We start from the raw sequence: 19,468 nt of genomic DNA on the forward strand, positions 1-19,468 counted from the left end.
TCCACTTCCTTTCTTAGCCTAGCTTCCACTACTTTTTCCCATAGCTTCATTGTGTGGCTCATCAACTTTATACCTCTGTAGTTGCTACAATTCTGCACATCACCCTTGTTCTTAAAGATCGGCACTAGTACACTTCTCCTCCATTCCTCAGGCATCTTCTCACTCTCTAAAATCCTGTTAAACAAATTAGATAGAAACTCCACTGCTGTCTCTCCTAGACACTTCCACACCTCTACAGGTATGTCATCTGGACCAACAGCCTTTCCACTCTTCATCCTCCTCTGAGCCTTCCTCACCTCATCCTTTCTAATCTTTGCTACTTCCTGCTCTACAATATTCACCTCTTCCCCCCTTCTTTCCCTCTCATTTTCCTCATTCATCAGTTCCTCAAAATATAAATGTGGCTCTGATTGTTCTGCTTTGTTTCAGCTAAAGACTTTTGTATGCAAACTGCTGTGTGAACACACGCTACCCTCTTTTTATCAGATGGAGAGCTGAAAATGTTATACATACATATATATACTGTATGCACAGGTCTCTATTTATAAGTACTTTACTCTTATTTTTTTATCTCTTTTCTTGATGCATGATCCTTTGCTTGTTGATCGCTGAAAAAATAGAAAAAATCAACTGGACTATGTTTTTAGGTCAAAGAACTACGACTCCAACTCAACGCCAGTCGGGCAGAACTGATGAAGCCTCTTGGATGAGAGGTGAAATGTCTTTGACCTAAAAGCCTAGTGAGAATCTGCATAGACATGTTTGCTTGTTGATATGTATGTACACATTGAGAGCTGCTATACCAGAGTCAAATTCCTCGTGTATCCAACCCACCTGGCCAATAAAGCTGATTCTGATTCTGGAATGTCAGCCACAATGGAAGGTACAAGTATGAACGTTTCCACAGTGCACTTCGAAAGAACCAATCAGGAACCCATTGCCATGACAGCAGAGTCCCAGCCCGTCAGAGGACTCCAATTGACAGACTCTGGACCAATCAGGCAAAGCCAAGTACCCAAGCCAGTGCATGACTACTCAAGAGCCACCTCCTTTTGTTCAGAACAAAGAACACAGGAAGAAGTTGTTGTAAAACTGTGTGTATTTCGTCAGCGTCTTTCGTCTGCATTGTTTTTGTCTTCAATTCATCTTTGCTCAATCATATGCTCGCATCACTACAGGAAGTGTTTTTTCTTTATTGAGCTTTTTTTTAAGTTATTGCAACACCATATAACACATTTGCAGGACAAAACACCCTAACCCTAACAGTACACGAGACAACAGACATTAACAAAAGAGGCAAAGGGATTATTAATTGAGGGCATTAAGTTGTGTGTGTGAAAGTGTGTAGTGTGTGTGTGTATCCAAATGGATACAGACTGATATTCATTACTTAAGGAAAAATAGAATTAAACCAAATAAATTAGGAGAATGGAGGGGGTATAAATGTAAAGGAATGAAAAGACAGTTTGATAGAAAATGGATGATTGTTGTAATAAAATAACAAAGAAGAAAAAAAAGAGCAATAAAACAATATCAATTATATAATATATACTTTTGCATTCACTTACTTATATATATGTCAACACATTCATAAAATAAAAATAAATGAAAATAACAGATTGGTAAATGATTAGAAAGGGAGGGAGAAGGAAAAGAAAAAAAGGGGGGGTAGTTAATATTCTCAGTTAATTTGGTTTGATTGATAGGTGTGACATACTCAAAACAGTAGTATGGACAATGAGGACTAATAATAACAGTAACATTAATGAAGTAAAAAGCAGCTTGTTATATATAGGAGTTTGTGGGAATGTGCATGGGTCAGCCTCAGGTGTCTGGTACAAGTTAAAGTGGTTAGAAATGGATGCCAAGTGTCAGTAAAGGTTGCTATATTATTCTTATGAGCGGATGATATTTTCTCTAGTGTGATGTGTTCTATGAGAAAGTTGGTCCAGTGGTTGATGTGTAATGAGTTTTTAGATTTCCAGTTTAAAAAGATTGTTTTCTTGGTGATAGTTAGTGAGATAAGAAGTGGGTTTTTATATTTAATTGGTAGGTGGTTGACTTCTGTGACATTACTGAGCAGGCAGAGTGACGGGGATGAAGGGATTCTACAGCTCAAGATGGTGGAGAGTTTCTCTGACACCGCTACCCAGAAAGAATAAACAGGTTGACAGGTCCAAGTAGCTGGAACTAATGATTGGTGCAATCCAGAGTGCACTGTGAACAGGTATCTGTATCAGTAAAACACATTTTAAACATTTTACCTTGTGTGATGAGTCCTGTGACTAGTCTTATATTGTATAAGCTGTAAGTTTATATTGGTGGTCATGGAGGAGATTTTATTACAGATCTCGGTCCTGTCAGGGTTGGCGAGTAAAGCTGCCAACAATGTTAATGGTGAACTCAGTTATAATGCCAGACGAGATGTAGCAGATAACTTCTCTTTACTGAGCACAATCAATAGTACACCATACAAAGTCCAGAAAACATACTCGAGTCAATAATACCAGTCCAGGGTCAACACCGGCAAACTAACACAGCCAAGAAATCCAAAGCCAGAGGTCAGAGAGGGGAGTCCGATGGTCGGTGCACAGTAATCAAAACAGAAGCAGGAGGGTTTGGCAATAACCGGTGGTCAAAGGCAATCCAGGATCAGAACAGGAAAAACAGGCAACAAGAATAACGCTGGAAAGTCTGAATGGGAATCAAGAACAATCTGGCAGCTTTCCGGTGTGGGGGGGGGTGCTTATATTGGGGTGAAAACAGGTGTAAACAATGAGTGCTGATTAACGTAAAAAGTCTGAAACTGAGATGAAACAAAAACAGGAAGTAATGTCAAAATAAAAGCACAAGAACGGAAGCTGGCAGGACAAAATCATGACAGGTCCAGCGAGTGGGGGGGGGGTGGACAAATCCGTTTCCCATGTAGTTATTGGCATTTTTATTGTTTTATCTGTATTTGACAGTTTATAAAGTTTAGATATTATCTTCGTTGAGTTTGCAAATCTCATTATCTCCTCAGCTAGCATGGAAGGTTGTAGATTATATTGATCTTTGATTTAATTATGGATTTTAACTGTTGGTACTGACAAAATTCTTAGTGATTTCGGAATCTTTTTCATGTAACCCAGCAGACAAGCTGATCTGAAGTTTCCAGCGTGCCAAAATGTTAACGCTTTCCAGCTGAAGTGCAGACAAAGAAAACTTTCATAAATAGAGTTGAAAATAAGTTCTATTTATGACTAATTATTTGTTAAGCTCTAAAGATGCCACCAGAAAGATTCCATGGTGATCATATGAAATTAGATGAGGTTTCCTTCAAGACATTTTTAGATTCAACCGGTTCTTTTATCTGAAGGCCCCAAGAAGTAACACTCAGGAAACAGGAATCAGCTTTACGTAGATTTATTTTCTTCTGGTTAAATGCAGAGTTATTACAGCGCTGGGCTCTATTTCTCTCTAACTGAAAGTGGACAGGCAGTTAGCTGTGTCACTTACTTCCCTGATTCTGTTGTAAAAAACCCCTTACTCATGCTTCAGACATGAGTGACCAGTTCAAGCCCGTCAGACTTCACGTCTGTTAAGTAGCATAAATTAACAGTATCTTATCTATAGTTTCTAGAACAACACTTATCTATGCAATCTATTCTTGCACAATTTTCCAAGAAGATGAAAAATACTACAAGTTGACTCAAAGCTGAATATTATAACTATAATGCATGCATAAGAGCCAGGTTAATACTGATACATGGTGCTGCTAATGAAACACAGACAGTCATACTAAACTCTATCATTATAAAAGCAAAATAATACTAACAGTAAATAAAACAACTGTAACTCCTGAAATCCAATCCTAACAACATCTCTAAAACTCTATCCACAGAGAACAGACCCTAGTGCCCGGGACAGAAACCATGGCCACCAAACCGTAGCGCAATACACCAGGAAGAGCGAGACGCCCAGCTGGTGATGACGGATCCTCATTGAAACTTGGAACTCAGTGAGCCCTGGAACTCCAGTCTACCAGTCTCGACTCTGATCCATAATGGGTCCTGACAAAGTCTCCTTCTCCAACCGGCCATGTGAGAGCTCTGCTGACAGCTAAGTGACCTCATAGCTAAAGCTGGATGTCTCATAAACCATAGTCGCCACCAAGTAAGGTCCATAATCTACAGAAACTTACAACAATCTTTCTCTTCAAATTCTTGACTAAATCTCAGAAGTTAGAGTCAAAAGTGAGAGTGATTTCTTTTGAACTCATTTTCCACCATCACTAACAATACACCAATCATTCATTCATTCATCATTCTGTGGTCTTAATCATCGCTGTTACAAATGTACCATTTCATTGCATATTACCTTCCAACCACCTTGTCCTTGTGTATATATTGTAAATAAATCTATTCAGCTTATAAAAAAATTCCCAGTTTTACTTACAAATACATGGATCAATGAGAACTCCAAAATTACCAATGAGACTGAATAAATTGTTTATTAAAAATAAAATGCTTGGCTAGCATCATCCATCCTGGTGCCCTAATCTAACAAGGTATGATTACAATTCAAATTTCACATTTTAGAACTTTGTCTTATTTTTTAGTGAAAATGATCAATCAATTAATCAGTTACATGTAAGTCAGCCCAAAATAAAATCTGTATGTTTCCAGTAATCACCCTTCACCACCACATCTCTTTTTAATACAGTTCAACACATTTTTTTTCTGAGAATCAAAACTTGTCACAGCGAAACACATATATCATACACATTTTGCTATAAGCTCAATTAATTCTTCACATATCCATTTATTTATTCAATAAATGTATTTTAAAAATGATATTTAAAAGGCACTTAAATTTCATCAGATCATGTCTTGTAATCCCCCACCCCCATCACAATCATCACAATGCTGGGCTGTCCCCACCTTCCAAGTCTGGCCCACTTTGCAGCACTCAGTCAAGCGCAGAAAACACAACTGTCCATGTCGCCTTAGTCCACCCTACCCCCGTCTTACTAGCATCCACCAACCCCCAACATGTCTGTCCCTCTCCATAATAACACCATCATTATGGTAACATTAATCCAGTTGTGAATAGGTTCACTGGATTTTCTGCTTTCTTTCACAAGAACCTCTAGCCGTATGATTCATCATTGTACCACTGATTTCTAAATACATTAAGGTGATTTTAGTGCACAGTCTGCCTTTTAAAGAATCCAAAATGCCCATTCATAGTGCAAACAGACAAAATAATTAAGAGTCTTCTCTCTCCACTCTCATATACTACATGAGTATATCTCCCACCCTGTTAGTAGGTGGTCAGCTCACATTTGCCCCTGCTGAAATAAATAAACTTTTTTGTGTTCCATCTGCAGGTATTCCCACTGCTTTAGTAGGCAAGACAAGTGAATCTAAAATCTATTATTGCATAATATAGTGACAGTATATAAAATATGCAACAATAATAAATATACTACAATAAATACAGTTTGTACTGACAATGGTGTAACTTCAAACCTCTGTAGTCTGCAAAGCTCCACAACAGCTCCACACAGTCAAAATCTGTTGTTTTAAAGGCAGTGCATGTGCCATAAACAACAAAGTGGCCTACATGTTGCTTTTCAAACCAACCTGCAACACCACAATTAACAACTTGTACAGGAAGTTCTTAATGTTATCAGGAGAGGTGGCAGCTGCCGATGAAGACTTATTATAATCACTGAAAGCTGCAGACAAGCTTCCACTGACGTGAAACTGTCAACAACAAATGACCTACTTTGTCATTTTGAGAACTTGTTGAAAAAGCAGCAATTTGCACTCAAAATGCTAATCATTTCAGTATAACTGCTCAGATGGGGGTTCAAATGTAGCAAACATAATGGTCAAACTATAGTAAAACCTTTACAGATTAGCAGCAAGTCAGAATTTAGCTCAAGTCAAGAACAACTGGACAGGTAACTGCAGTTAATACAGATCACAGGATGACTACAACTAATAACAGTTCCATGCTAGTAGGGCTTTTAATTCATTTTACAAATTAACTGAGTCAGTATGACAGCTACATCCATGAGGATGAAAGTTTATCAGAAGCCAAAACATTACAGTGTCTTGATAATAACCAGGTAAAGAACAGAAATATGCAGCTCACATTAGAAGTCCATCTACCAGTAATGTACACATAATTGATAGGATAGTGCAGTGTGTGGATAGTGCTGAGACAAAATCAGTGACTTTGCATTTTAGCACTACCACTCAAAAAAAAAAAAAAAAAATCACAGGTCTATATAAAACTAAAACGGTAGTAGAACAAAACCGTATTAAGACAGTGAGCTTGAACAGATAATAAAGCTAATAAAAATCGACAAGATGGGAAACTCTTAGTGATTTAAGAGGGGAGAGAGGTCAAGAAAAGGCAAAAAGAAGGAAAAAGCAATTAAGAAGTGAATGAAAAGTGAAGATGAATATGACAACGGAGACAGCAGGTAGAGAGGGATACCGAGAGCATACTAAAGGAGAGTGAAAAGAGCCTAACAAGAAGAAATCTAAAAAAAACTGAAAATTGAAGATGAAAGTACTCTGATTCAGCCCATGACAGTAAAATATGACTCCTCAACGGCAGAGACACAGTTTCCTATTTTCCCAATCTTTCTCTATCTGCCTTGCTGCCACCAGTGAGTCGCCATGCAAATAGAGCTAGAATGGAGCCTCTTGTCTGCCTAACAGGAGACGACAGGGAGCCTGACGCCTAATAATGTCTACCATCTCGCTCAGGGATTAGACACAGCAAAAACTAAGAGAGACAGGTGGTGAGGGAAGAGGAATCTCCAGGGGCTTACACAGGCTTTGTTCTGTGAATGGGGGAAGCCATTACAGGTGTACACAGCAGGCAGGAACAAATCACAGCTTCTGAAGGCAAACAACCAAAGACATATCCCTGTATTGGAGCTGCTAATACTTCATATTAGCATCTGACAGGACCTTTAAATTGAATGTGTTCATTAACCACAGTATGGCACAACTTTTCAAATCAACACCAGCTCTTACACTTCTAATAAGCACTTCAAGGTAAACTGTTCATATGTCTACTCTACTCTGACTGGATTGCTCTTGGACTTATCAGGTAATCTTTCTATTATTCTATGTAATATTTAGATTTGCTAAGTAACTTGTAAATACTATTAAGAACAAAAAACTGCATGTGAACTGTTGTGGATTAGCAGTATAATATGGGATAAAACTGTAATGCCTGTGAAAGAAATAGTGGAAATCAATCATGTACAAATCAATTGTAATATTAATTGAAAGATGCTTTTCATGTCTGACTTCGGTCAAAAGTCTTACAGAAGAGAGAAGTGAGCTACATCTTAGTGTTGACCTGTGTGTTCAATAATGTTGCTATCTGGCTGGACCCTATGTTATGGGCACGATAGAAGGAATGCGAGGCAGCAGTGCTTTGTACAGGAAGACATTATGTCTACATACTTTGATAACAAAATTATAATTTGTGCTCTTATTTTACTTTGCTCTTTGCTGTGGATACCTTTAATGTTGCTATCTGGTTGGACCCTATGTTATGGGCACGATAGAAGGAATGCGAGGCAGTCTAGCCTCACTGATAAAAATGGTGTGGACAAAAGATCCCAGTTCAACTGAAGATCACAAAGCATCACTGCATCTTCCAAAATGAATTTAAAGCTAAACCACCACCTCCATAAAACTGTTTGAGTCAAAAACTGAACATTATCATTTTCACTGGGGAGGATTTCTTGCAGGACTATTGTATTACACTGACTGTTGCAGGTAGATAAATTCACCTAACAAGCTGAGAACTGAGTGTGACTTTTCACTCCCAAATATTTCAAGGGTGTCTCTGAGTTATCATCCAGTGTGAGTACTGAAGAATTAACAGAATAATACTATATGATATACTACTAATAATATCATTCTATTCCTGGACTGAACTTCCAGTGAGTTCAGAAACACTAGCACACAGCTAAAGTTGAAAGTCATTCAAACCAGTAGTTCAGGGGAACTCCAAAAATGCTTAAAGGGCCCATGGCATGCTTTTCTGGCTTATCTACAATGTTACAACAGTGAATTACCATCTCAGACGTGACCTAAACATCAAAATGTGAGGTGTACGTGTGTTCTAGTATTTCTATGTTTATTTTTCAGTTTATACATGTCTTAGAAAGTTTCGCTCATGAGATTTTTTTATGACAAAATAAAGTATTACCTGATAGTTTAAGGATCTCCTTGAATGGGCATGAAATCCAGGCGGTTGCTTGTTCATGTGAGCTTGTCTGACATCCACCCATGCCCCCACCATATTGGCAAAATATTATATTGCCTTGTTTATTATGTATGTTTTCAATAAAGCTTATTTAAAAAAAAAAACATCCAATGGAAAAACTGAATTTTTGTGGATGTATTCTACCTCCTGCTGCTGCACTGTGGCCAGAGGATGCGTAGAAAAATACAAGGCCTGAGGTTACTGCCTGTCCAGGAATGTTCCTACACAGGGATTCGCTGTTTTACCTGACCAGGTCTAACCTACAAGCAGCCGGTCAGTGAGGCCCCCACGGCGGTGAATGATCAGCTCATCAATGCTGGATTCCCCCGGAGCACAGTACCTGTTTGGTTTGACTGCTTGAGATCAGTGTGTCTGCCACATGTAATGTGTAGCTGGAAGTGGATTAACATTTCTCAATTACCCACTTTTGTTTAGAGTGTTACAAATCTCTTTTCATTGGTACATATACCGTTGTCTACCTGTCTATGGAGGAGAAAATCAAATTATTAATTACCCTTGCTGTTCATTGTGGTGTCCACTTGCGACACAACACTGGCAACAGGAGTTGTGTGCGTTCACGAACTATCCTCTTGTTTTAAGGAAGAGGCTTTCTGTTGTTAACATTCTGAAATAATTACAGACTATTTGGAGCTATAAGGGGTGCCAAGCTGGTCTAGGTACCCAAGATTAAACATTAAATGGCTGTAAAAGAGAAAAATAAGCATGTCATGGGTACTTTAAGACTAATAGTTGAAACATACCAGATTAGTGAAGTGAACACAACAGAAAGAATATTTTTACACCTTGAAAATTCTGTCTTGATTTGTATCTAAACAATTTTTAAATCTTTTGGATCAAGACCAAAACAAGTCTCAAGTCTCAGAGCCTACTTGAAGTCAAATTTTCATCATTTTTGCAATTTTCATTAAATGAATGCTAAATATGCCACTTAAAATAGCACTTATAGCCAAAATGGCATCAATTGTAGTTTCAAGGGGTGTTTAATGTTGCAAAACTTTAATGGATAGTTTCTGTACTTTTGGAACACTGAAGTCCTGTATACTGTCCTCCCGAGTTTCACGTCAACTGTCATGCTTTGCATTTTTAGTAGTAAATTGTTAAATCCATTTTAACAGATGTCTCTGATGAGTGGTCTCACTGAACCAAATTAAAATAAGTTAAGTCATGAAGAAGATCCTTCTTCACTTCATTAATTTCAGATGGATATGGAACCAGATACTGTTATATGTCTTGTTTTTTGGCTTGTTAAAAATAGTTTAAGGAAATACATTTGGAGTGTTTCTCATATAAATTCTGGTGCCATCAGCTGTATGTGCAAGTTTTTAATTGGTCATGGCAACACTGGCATTCTTGGTAAATTATTAATGGCAGCTTGGTTGTGCAGCAAAAAGCAAAACTTGGCCATGAACAGTGTTTTTCTCTATTTATAGGTCAATTAGTCAAGTCTTCCCCTTTACTTGCCTTTAACTTTCAAATCATGTCAATTGTTTAGGCATTCAACTCTTGCAGGTAAAATTTCAAGGACCAAGTAGAATTGTAGGTCCTCACATTTTGACAAGGATCTAACTCAAGTCTCAAGCCTCTGACCTGTCTTGTTCAGCAAGTGGGCATTCTGAGATGTATCTACATAAACCAATACAGAGGTCACATCTGTAGATCCACTGCACCCTTTAAGATACAGAATCCAACTCATTCAGTGGACATTTTCAGTGAGCGACCCTCCCGCATCAGTGACCTGTGTCGCAGTCTCAGGGCAGTTATTTGGTTTGATTGGCAACATTTTCACCAGCCATCCCAGTCTCCTAAAAAGTATGATCAGATACTACTAAGCTGTTTTGGATGGGAGGCATACAAAGTACAGACTGTCACACCACAGGACGTAGTACATATCCACAGTCTAGTCTGAGGTTTAGGCGACAAAAGCCCCTTGGTTAAGATAAGAAAAAGATGGTGGTTTTGGTTAACTGTAAATAAGCATGTCTCAAATCACTGTTAAAGTTTTCTATTTTAAACCAGAGCCAGCCTGTTCTTATTCCCAGGGCATCAAATAGTGACACTTTGTCAGTTACCTTTAGTGAATAGTACCCTTTCAAGTCAGTATAAGACACACAGGGTTTTCAATAGGGCACAGTGTTAACTGTGGGGGTGTATTGGCAGTGACATACTAGAATATGAAGGAATAAAGTCCACGTCAGGACAAAGTCGGGGTGGATGGATGGGTCAAAGAACATTGGACTTTATCACAGGAGAGAAGTATTTCATTCCTGTGTAAATTGTAGTGTCTTAAACTGATGTGCATTGTTAAACCCGAGCTACACTGTGCCTAAACCTAACCATGTAGTTTGTTTTACAAAGTGTGGCTTAGGTCACCTTTGCCACCTCACATAGATGCCAAAGGTGCCCTCTCGAGAAAACATCAGTATTTGGCAACCTGGGATGAGTACTTGCTGCAAGGCCAATCTTTCTTTAACTAAATCCTCAACTAAATCCTGAGTGTTAAAACATAAGCATCCATTTAATAGTGCTGAACTCACCATAAGTGAAAATTGTATTGTAAGCTTGAATATTTTGATGGCAAATAAATATGTAGGTCTGTGAACATTTTCCAGATACATTCAGTTGCAACATATTCTGAACTTGCCAAATATGTAAATGAGGAACATATCATTATGATGAAGGGGAAAAAAAGCAAGTTGCAATTATGTTTCCTTCAAAACCTACTCTATCTCTAGGAGTCAGGGTTGCACCAGCATAACCTAAATGAACCTAAACTAAATGCAGGTTTTTTTTCATACCACAGACAGGTTAGGTGTAAAGATGGCTTTAGTTAAGTTTAAGACAATTCTTATCAGTTCTTTTGCCAACAGAAACCCTTTCCTCTCACTGCTTCCATCAGCCAATTATAAGAGGGATTTACACTTGACTTGGGAAAAAAGGTTTTTTGAAAACTGATCCAGAGCCAGTGTTGTTCACTTTGCATTATAAAACTGTCTCCCTGCATTCACTGTAGGGCCTTCTAACAAATTTCAAAACACACAGTAAGAAAACACAAAGTGACACATTCTTTTTTCCTTCTTCAACTAAGGTTGGCTTAATTACCTAATCCAGGCACTCTGGCTGAGAAACCATTACGGAAGAAACACTGGACACAGACAAGCAAACACATTACAGCATCAAACATATTTCACAGCAGTGCTCTAAAACACTCACAGAGCAAACGGCGCTTTTCATTGAGACGCGAAAGGAAAGATTTCGAATAGGCTGTACCTTTACTTTTAGCTAGAAGAACGTGGAGAAGGCAGGCGGAGATGGAGACAGAACAGAGCCACAGATCCACAGCCAAGAGAGCCCAGACCGGGAAGAAGAAGAAAAGGAAATGTAAGTTCAAATTCTAGCAGACACCAAGACATATCAATGTATATATGAATACATGTCATGAGAACAAATCAATGTACAGTAGCAACTATAATGCAGTTGTACATCACAAAACTATTTAGACATGCATACACATCGGGATGGATGTCTCAACAGCACTGCCCTACAAAGGCACAGTAGCTATAGAAAGGAGTTGTGAGAAAAATGTTTTTAGGTGTTAAGGCTCTCCAGGCAAAATGCCTAACACATACACTGTTTGCAGTGCCTCAAGCTTTTGTCTTTTTAGAAAGACAGTTTTTCTGAAAAGTACTGGTTTAGACCAGGGGTGACCTATCCCAATCAATCCCAGTCAGTCAGAAGTTGGAAGATTGACTGATTCACTGAACACACCTGATCCAGGTAGTCAGCAGCGGGTAGGGCAGGGCTAGTTGGAAAACAAGCAGGGCAACAGCCCTCCAGGACAGGGATAGGTCACTCCTGGTTATGACCACTGACTGGCTATATGATAAATGTTCCATCATCACTTCCCTCCACTATGCAGAAGTGAAGCCAAAATATTGTGAATACAGTGGCTGCCATCTTGCTTTGCTGCAACCAGATTCAACAGTGGTGACCAGAAGTGGAGTGACAGCATCTTATCAGAATAATGACCAATTGTACACAGATCTGTGTGATAATATCTCCCAAAAATGACAGATATCACCTCTGGGAAATTTATTAGATTTTTACTTTGAAAGTCCCGTCCACTAACGTGGAGGAGGTGGGATTTATGACCTATACTGGGACCAGCCACCAGGTGGCTGATTCCAGTATAGGTCGCGTTAGGCTGTTAGGCTCCTGGTGGCTTCACTTCTGAGATCTGTCAGACCATCCATCATACGTATATACAGTATATATACGTATATACAGTATGTAGACCATGCAGGAGATGTAAGAAATGCAGATACTTCATTCTGGTTGAATAATCAAAGATTAATTTAAAGACTATTCATAGGACAAAGCTATCTACTTAAAAAAATTGGGGGGGTTTCAGCTTGCTTGTAAGAATTTTTGTGCTAATAAAAGTCAAATGCATCTGTTTTCCTATGTGTCTGTTTCTGTGATATCCTCTATTGAATCTGAGTTCTACAATTTAAGACATTTAAATATTTGAAAGTATATCACACTAAATTTATGTAATGTCCATATAAAAAGAACAGAAAAACCATAATCATATTTATATAGTATGTATACACAACAAATGTGTAGTGACTATGTGTTGTCTTTGTAGGGCAGAACAGCAGAATATGAAATCACACTCTACTATATATCATAATATACTGTATATGAAACCATGCACTTCCATATATATTCCACACCAACACCAAAACATGGAGCTCCATGCTAGAACTGCACACAAAACACAGACATGACTGAGAAGAGGATAGGAGAGTCATACCTTGTTCTGCCATCATATGTGCAAGGCCTTGAGTGGACAGGAAAGGGATCAAAGAGAGGGAAGGAACAGAGCGGAAGAGAACACTTGAGAAGGGATAACACTTAGTTTCAATACTCTCTGGTATTGTGATGACACATGTTTTTCCCAGCAGGAAAAAGCATGACATCAGAACACACTGACAGGTGTCACAAAGCTTCCTGCGGCTGAGCAGGAGGCTTCCTCATGGGAAAGGCCAGCATGTTAGTGGAAGTAATAGCCTGCATAATACACACCTGAACTCATCTCCACCTCACAGTCACTAAAAGAGCTCACATTCATTGACCTGCGATAAAAATTTAAAATTGCAGTAACTTTTTTTGGCAGTGGAAAGAAGTTGTGAACACAGAACTGACTTATCACCTGTTAATTAACAAGAGTTGCTTGTTACACAGAAGGTATGGAGCAATATCTGACCACATCATGAATGTAAGTCGAATACTCATTCTTTTATTTCAGCTCAGTTTTCAGTCTCTACCAACCCCTGAGGGAAATATCTTCAGCTGCTAGTTAAACCTTGTCTGTCTGCTGTTTGGTGCTGAACTGTTAGTGTACAGTGGCTTTTTACTCATTTTTTTGCTGAAAACAGGTTCCTTTTGTGGACAAAAAAGACACTAAGGTTGTGACCACATAATTAAACAATGAGCTGAAACTCACTATAAAGCTCTGTAAAGATTCGAGGAGCTGCAAGGATCAGGTGATAATCAGTAGGTTCATCACTATAAACAATCCCTTTCACACTGTCTTTACATCAATATTTGATACCTATGTAAAAATTCATTATAGCCACTTTAACAATGATCTTTCATTTGTGATTTCCTGATTTCTGATCAAATTATCTTGTAGCAAAATGAGAGAGCTAATTGAAAAGGTTGTCATAGATTTACAATGTACTTTTTCATTCAAACTCACCTGGCATATTGCTGTTGACCTCTGGAACAGAAGGAGACAAAGAAAACAGACAAGCCAGCATTAGACACACTCATTTTACTTGCATGTTGACTGTCATGCAAATGATTATACCCTTTATAAACCATACAGAGGGCCGGCAGAGGGCACAGCCATGTGTATGTGCTTTAAGATGCAGCACATAAGGGTTTAGCAATGAGGAGTTAAAGCAGTAACATTTGGATTCAGTTAGATGAAATTCAGAGAGAAATACTGTATCCAGTGTGAAGAAAATGGCATCTCTTCTCCGCCACCTACTGACACATATGCTTTTATTTGTTCTGTTATCTTTCACTTCACACACCATATACCTTATTTGACCAGTACTGGCAGGTAAATATAATGTACACAAAGGCATGATTTTTTTCATTGTTTCAGCCTCTGTGGAAGTGGCGAAAATGGGTCTTTTTTTGTTCCTTGAAGCCACTTACACCAAAAATCCTGGATTCTCCTGGAAACGATGAATATCCACTGCAAAACTCTTGTAAATATGACTTTTTGAGCTTTTTTTCATAAAGTGGTAGTCAAGTGGAACATTTTACTTGAGGGTGCCATTAGATTAAAAGTCTGAGGTAAATGAAATGTGTTCTGAATGGTTTCCATTTCTAAGCACAGCCATACAAAGCTGGAGACGCAGAGTTGGTAAGATAATGTCATGTAGAAAGCTGGCTGCCCCAAAACAGGAAAGGAAATGTATTTATTATATTTTTATTTTGAACAAAACCTGGAGGACAGACACTATCCTGCAGAAAAAGGGTGTCTCCTTACTGCCATGGGTGTCACAGCAGGGAGAGAGAAGGAATTCAGTCTGACTGCGGGTTTTATTGATAACATCATGACTAGCTATTAGTGTACTAACAAAGCACGGTAAACACTGAGCGTGTGGGTGGAATTTAGGCAGGATATTGATAAGCATGGTCTGTAGGAAACCAAGCCTGTGTGGAAGCATGTGAAGCTCTACAGCACTGACCAATGACAATAACCCATTATGTGCTGTAGCTACATGATAAAAACTGGCAAACAGGTGGTAGTTAAATAAACATATTGGAATATATTTTGGTTCTGTTTTCCGCTCTATTGTTACTTAATGATTAAAGTGAAACCACAATATGGAATTGAAATTTACAATAAGTATATTCTCACTTCTCGTAAAAAGAAAAAACTAAAGCTGGATTCCCAAATAATAAAAATAATGTACCAAATCCACTGTTACTCATGTTTTGGCTGCTAAACTCAACTTTTTATAAAATGACCTGGCATGGCCACTGTATATTCAGATGATTAAAATCATAAAGTGAATATCCAAAAATAAATAAATAAGCCAGGGAGTTGTCAACATTGTCAGGGCTCATCTTTCTGGGGACCATGAATATTGATGAAAAATTCTGGCTGCCATGTGTGCCAAAGGATTTGAAAAGGTATCTTGCCAAATAGTGGACAGATCAGAGAAACTGAATATTTCAGAAAAATGGACAAAGCTCATCCTGAAAACCATTGCTCTCTTACCATTATTATTATTAGTAAACTATATGTATGTTAATTTGGTTAGGCCGCACAGAAATGAAGCAGCTGGAAACTGAAGTAAGAGGGAATTAAGAGGCATTGAATGTTTTCGCTGAGGACTAATGGGCGTGTTAGCGTATTAATGTGAACACAAATGCAAGTCAATCAGATATGCATATTAATTCACTTAAAACCAAGGACTTCTGTCAGCAGCACTCCAGAGTTGGCCAGGCAGTCATCTGGGATCTCTGGAGTATATGTGTGTATGTGTGTACTGGAATAGTCTTTGATTCCTTTATGCACTTTCTGAACCAGTTGATGTAATTCAGATTTCCAGAGCTCTGAACTCCACACTCAAATACCAACAAAAGGAGGTTAGAGCACATTAAATGTGTATGTGTGCAAACAAACACATACACACGTTTGCTTGTAGGGTAGACAGATAGATAACAGATCAAGAGAGTGACGGGAGGAGCATGAGCAGTTTCCTCAAACTGTCTCATCTTCTCACCAAGTTAGAGGAAACACCTTGTTTCCATTTCAGTTATTCATCAGTCACATGATCCTTATGCCTCAGAAAATATGCACCATGTAGATGTGAAGTCTGTATTTGGAATTTATTACTGTAGCCTCTTAATATTCTACTCCTGCATAACGCACTATTTTTTCACAGATTTTTGTTTTTATATTATTTTCATTTTCAAGAAATGCTTCCTTTGACAGTTTACTTCCCTTTTGTTGTGCTTCTGTTTCTGTCATCTGGTGTGTGTGTGTGTGTGTGTGTGTGTCTGTGTGGACAGAGAAAGAGAGAGACGGAGAGGCTTGCAGACACATAGTACATATTTATAAAGGTACCAGTCAACAAACCAATAAAACACTCATGGGTACAGTTCCTGGTGGCAGGTTTACCAGCATTTAGTTTGATACATTCACTATATCAGGGTGTTTTTAAACATATTTCCTCAATATCCTCTGGCTCTCTCCTTAAATTCCTCAAAAAAAATTAATCCAGATCACTATTATTTTAATCAGTAGACACACAATCTAGGTAAAAGTAAAACTCGGTCTTTTAATTCAATACCCAAAAGGTGAGGAGAGGGTAGCAGGGGATTAGAGCTCAAAGTGGATTACTTAGAGGGATGATTCATGATGTGTTGGATAAAGTGGGAGAGCGCAGTGATTAATGGGGTATTTCAAATTCTTTCCTCACTGCTGGTTTAACTGATTGTTTTCTGCATGTATGCATAAACATGGAAAGTAAACCAAGTACATGGAAGGTACATACACAAACACATACACCCTTCCCATAAGATGAAGTCACTGAGTCATTATAGTGCTGAAGGCTCGTTTATTATTGTTTTCATCATCATCATTATAACAGCCATAATCTCCTAGCTGATAGCTCCTAGCCAATTTCACCAGCGGCCATGTTTTATGGTGAGATGAAAACACAGGCAGCTGGAGAAACAGCCAGGAAGGGCTGCTGAAGCCATCTGCTCATGTTGGGGTATCAACGGCACATAGCCATTGTAGAATGCCGGCTGGGTGATGGCAGCATAGCTGCAGACTGAAAGTGGTTGTTTTCTAGTTAGTGTACAGCAGACAGTGGTGCTGTGAAAAATCAAATGCTGAGTTAAAGGAATAGTTTTCAAGTTGTGGTTAAAACAGTATGGATGTCCCTCTGTACATCATAGGTCGTGGTCATTGTCATTTGTCCTGCTCCACACTGACCCTGAATGTTTCCACCCAGAACATCACTACGTTACTAAAAGTAAGTTACACAACTACCACCCTGTGCGAAAACTCATACCAAAGTTTGTTCGAGGCTCAAATGTAGCTTCAGCTGTCCTAGCTAGCTTAGCTAATTTGAGTTGGTATATTTCAAAGTTAAAGTCTATTTAAAACAAATTTCCCTCTTTTATTTCCCTGCACAGTACCTTGCTGAGCTGCAGCGGAGGGATACATTATAGTAGCAGCGTGCAAGTTCTATTACCAGCTTTTTACTCATATAAATGCATAATCAATAGTGCAGTCTCTTGGCTATTATTACAGGTATATGGCCAGGTGAGACATAACAGCATACACTAACATTTGTTTCTATAAAGCTCAGTCTGTGTCTCTGTTACACTGTAGTGAACTGCTGACTGTCATCATTGTGGCCTTTTTAGGAACGTGATCTTACACACAGGCATCTGTAGTTTGGTTGATTGTTAAGTAAGAACACCTAATGTATTTATTTACACTTATGCTCTTGTCAGATGCTGGTAACTCAACTGGTCATGGCACAGCTGTGCAGTTTCTCTGACAGCACTTCTCCTACTGTGGAAATGGGCTCCACATTCATGTGTAGGTTTGTTGTTGGCGTTGTTTACTACTCAAGTTGTACTCAGATATATCATGGAAATGGGTTCACACCTTGCAGGTTGGACAGCTGGAGTATTTTTGCAGTTTGTGATTTGTGACACCAGTAAAACCTGCTCCTGTGTTTGGATTTGGATTTGTGCATATGTGACCTCTCTGAGTCTCTCCTGTGTTTCTCCTGTCTATTCCTGCCTCCTCTGCGCTGCACATGAAGGAGAACATGGGTTGTGTCTGCATTTGTCTGATGTGTTTTGAAAGAAACAAATAATGGGGAAAAGCTTCCCAGAGATCTCACCTGAGAGATCTTGAAAGGATCAAGTTTGCCTGATATTGGTCAAAATGGATATACCTACACCATTTGCAAGTCTGAAAGAGTTACATAACTACTAGAACATATCCCTCCACCACAGCCCAGCATGGAACTTCTAACCAGTGAAACAAAAAATGGAAATGTGTCTCAAATAAACTGTAACTTTGAGAGTCAGAGACCCTGGGTTCCAGGGAGTCATTTTGTGCTCCAATCTAACCAAACATTAACCTTATGTAGTGCGTACAATACAGGCTGCTTCTTCCTGCTCCCCCTGAAACAGAAGTCTAACCTCTTCACTTCTGCCATTTTCCCCATACACTGAGAGAGACCAGCAGATGGTGGTGTGTGTGAAAGAGGACAAGATCCACTAACACACACAAACCTCTTATGGTTGATTTCTTTTCCATTAAGAGTCCTGCTTCTTGATACCTTTCTCCAGTCAACCCTAAATGGCAGCATCTTCTGAACTCAACTGAAGAACTGGAGATAGAGTGAAACAAGCATGGCACCGGATTGAGATTCATCTGGCAATATAGCATCTCTCTTAATTTCATGTGAGCCCAACTGTAGCTCACCCCTCCTAGTACTGCAGTTGCAGCACTTGGCAAACAACCTAAACATCAGTGCCTGACTTCGGTGGGACTGTCAACACTACCTCAGCGACACTGAACATCCTCCCATTTGCAATCGATAATTTCACTGCTGCACTTCATGCTGCCAGGCCCTGCATGATGTACTGTCATGCAGTCATCCTGTGGTCATTCTTGACCGCACACCACCATATGTACTGTCCATCTATTACTGTCATGAGGCACTCCACAGTTTTGTTATGAGAAATAAAACTGACCCTTGCAGGTAGTAGCATCCCTAAACCATCATAGATTTCAGATTTATCATTTGGAGTAGCTATCATATATTCTCATTATTTGAATTTATTCCTTTATATTCAATATATATTGTCATTGATCACTGCTGCTCTCCCACCTTTGATTATTGGTTATCAGTCCTAGAGAAAAAGACATGATCATTTATTTATTATCAGACATGGTTTTCATTCTCAAGATCCGTAGACTATTGTAAATATACAGTATTTCCAATCTATGTTCGCTGAGTAGTGTCCACTACACATAGTAAAACTGAGGCATCGCATGGCATTTCAGAAAACATACAGTGTGTGTGTATGTATA

The 19,468-nt window shown here is 38.8% G+C and overlaps 1 protein-coding gene across 8 annotated transcripts in view; it reads right to left on the reverse strand.

Moving 5' to 3' along the window:
• Positions 1-19,468, reverse strand: part of nrxn3a (neurexin 3a) — a 223,155-nt gene that overhangs the window by 182,055 nt on the left and 21,632 nt on the right. For 7 of the 8 annotated variants that reach the window (XM_020615713.1, XM_020615712.1, XM_020615710.1 and 4 more), the window contains exons 3-5: positions 14,072-14,092; positions 13,124-13,150; positions 11,578-11,589 (exon numbers count right to left, since the gene is read on the reverse strand). In XM_020615713.1, the coding sequence (XP_020471369.1) occupies positions 11,578-11,589; positions 13,124-13,150; positions 14,072-14,092 (60 nt within the window). The other variant, XM_020615717.1, reaches the window with a different exon arrangement.

This window comes from Monopterus albus, unplaced genomic scaffold (assembly GCF_001952655.1).
Source record: "Monopterus albus unplaced genomic scaffold, M_albus_1.0 scaffold169.1, whole genome shotgun sequence".
NCBI classification, from domain to species: domain Eukaryota; kingdom Metazoa; phylum Chordata; class Actinopteri; order Synbranchiformes; family Synbranchidae; genus Monopterus; species Monopterus albus.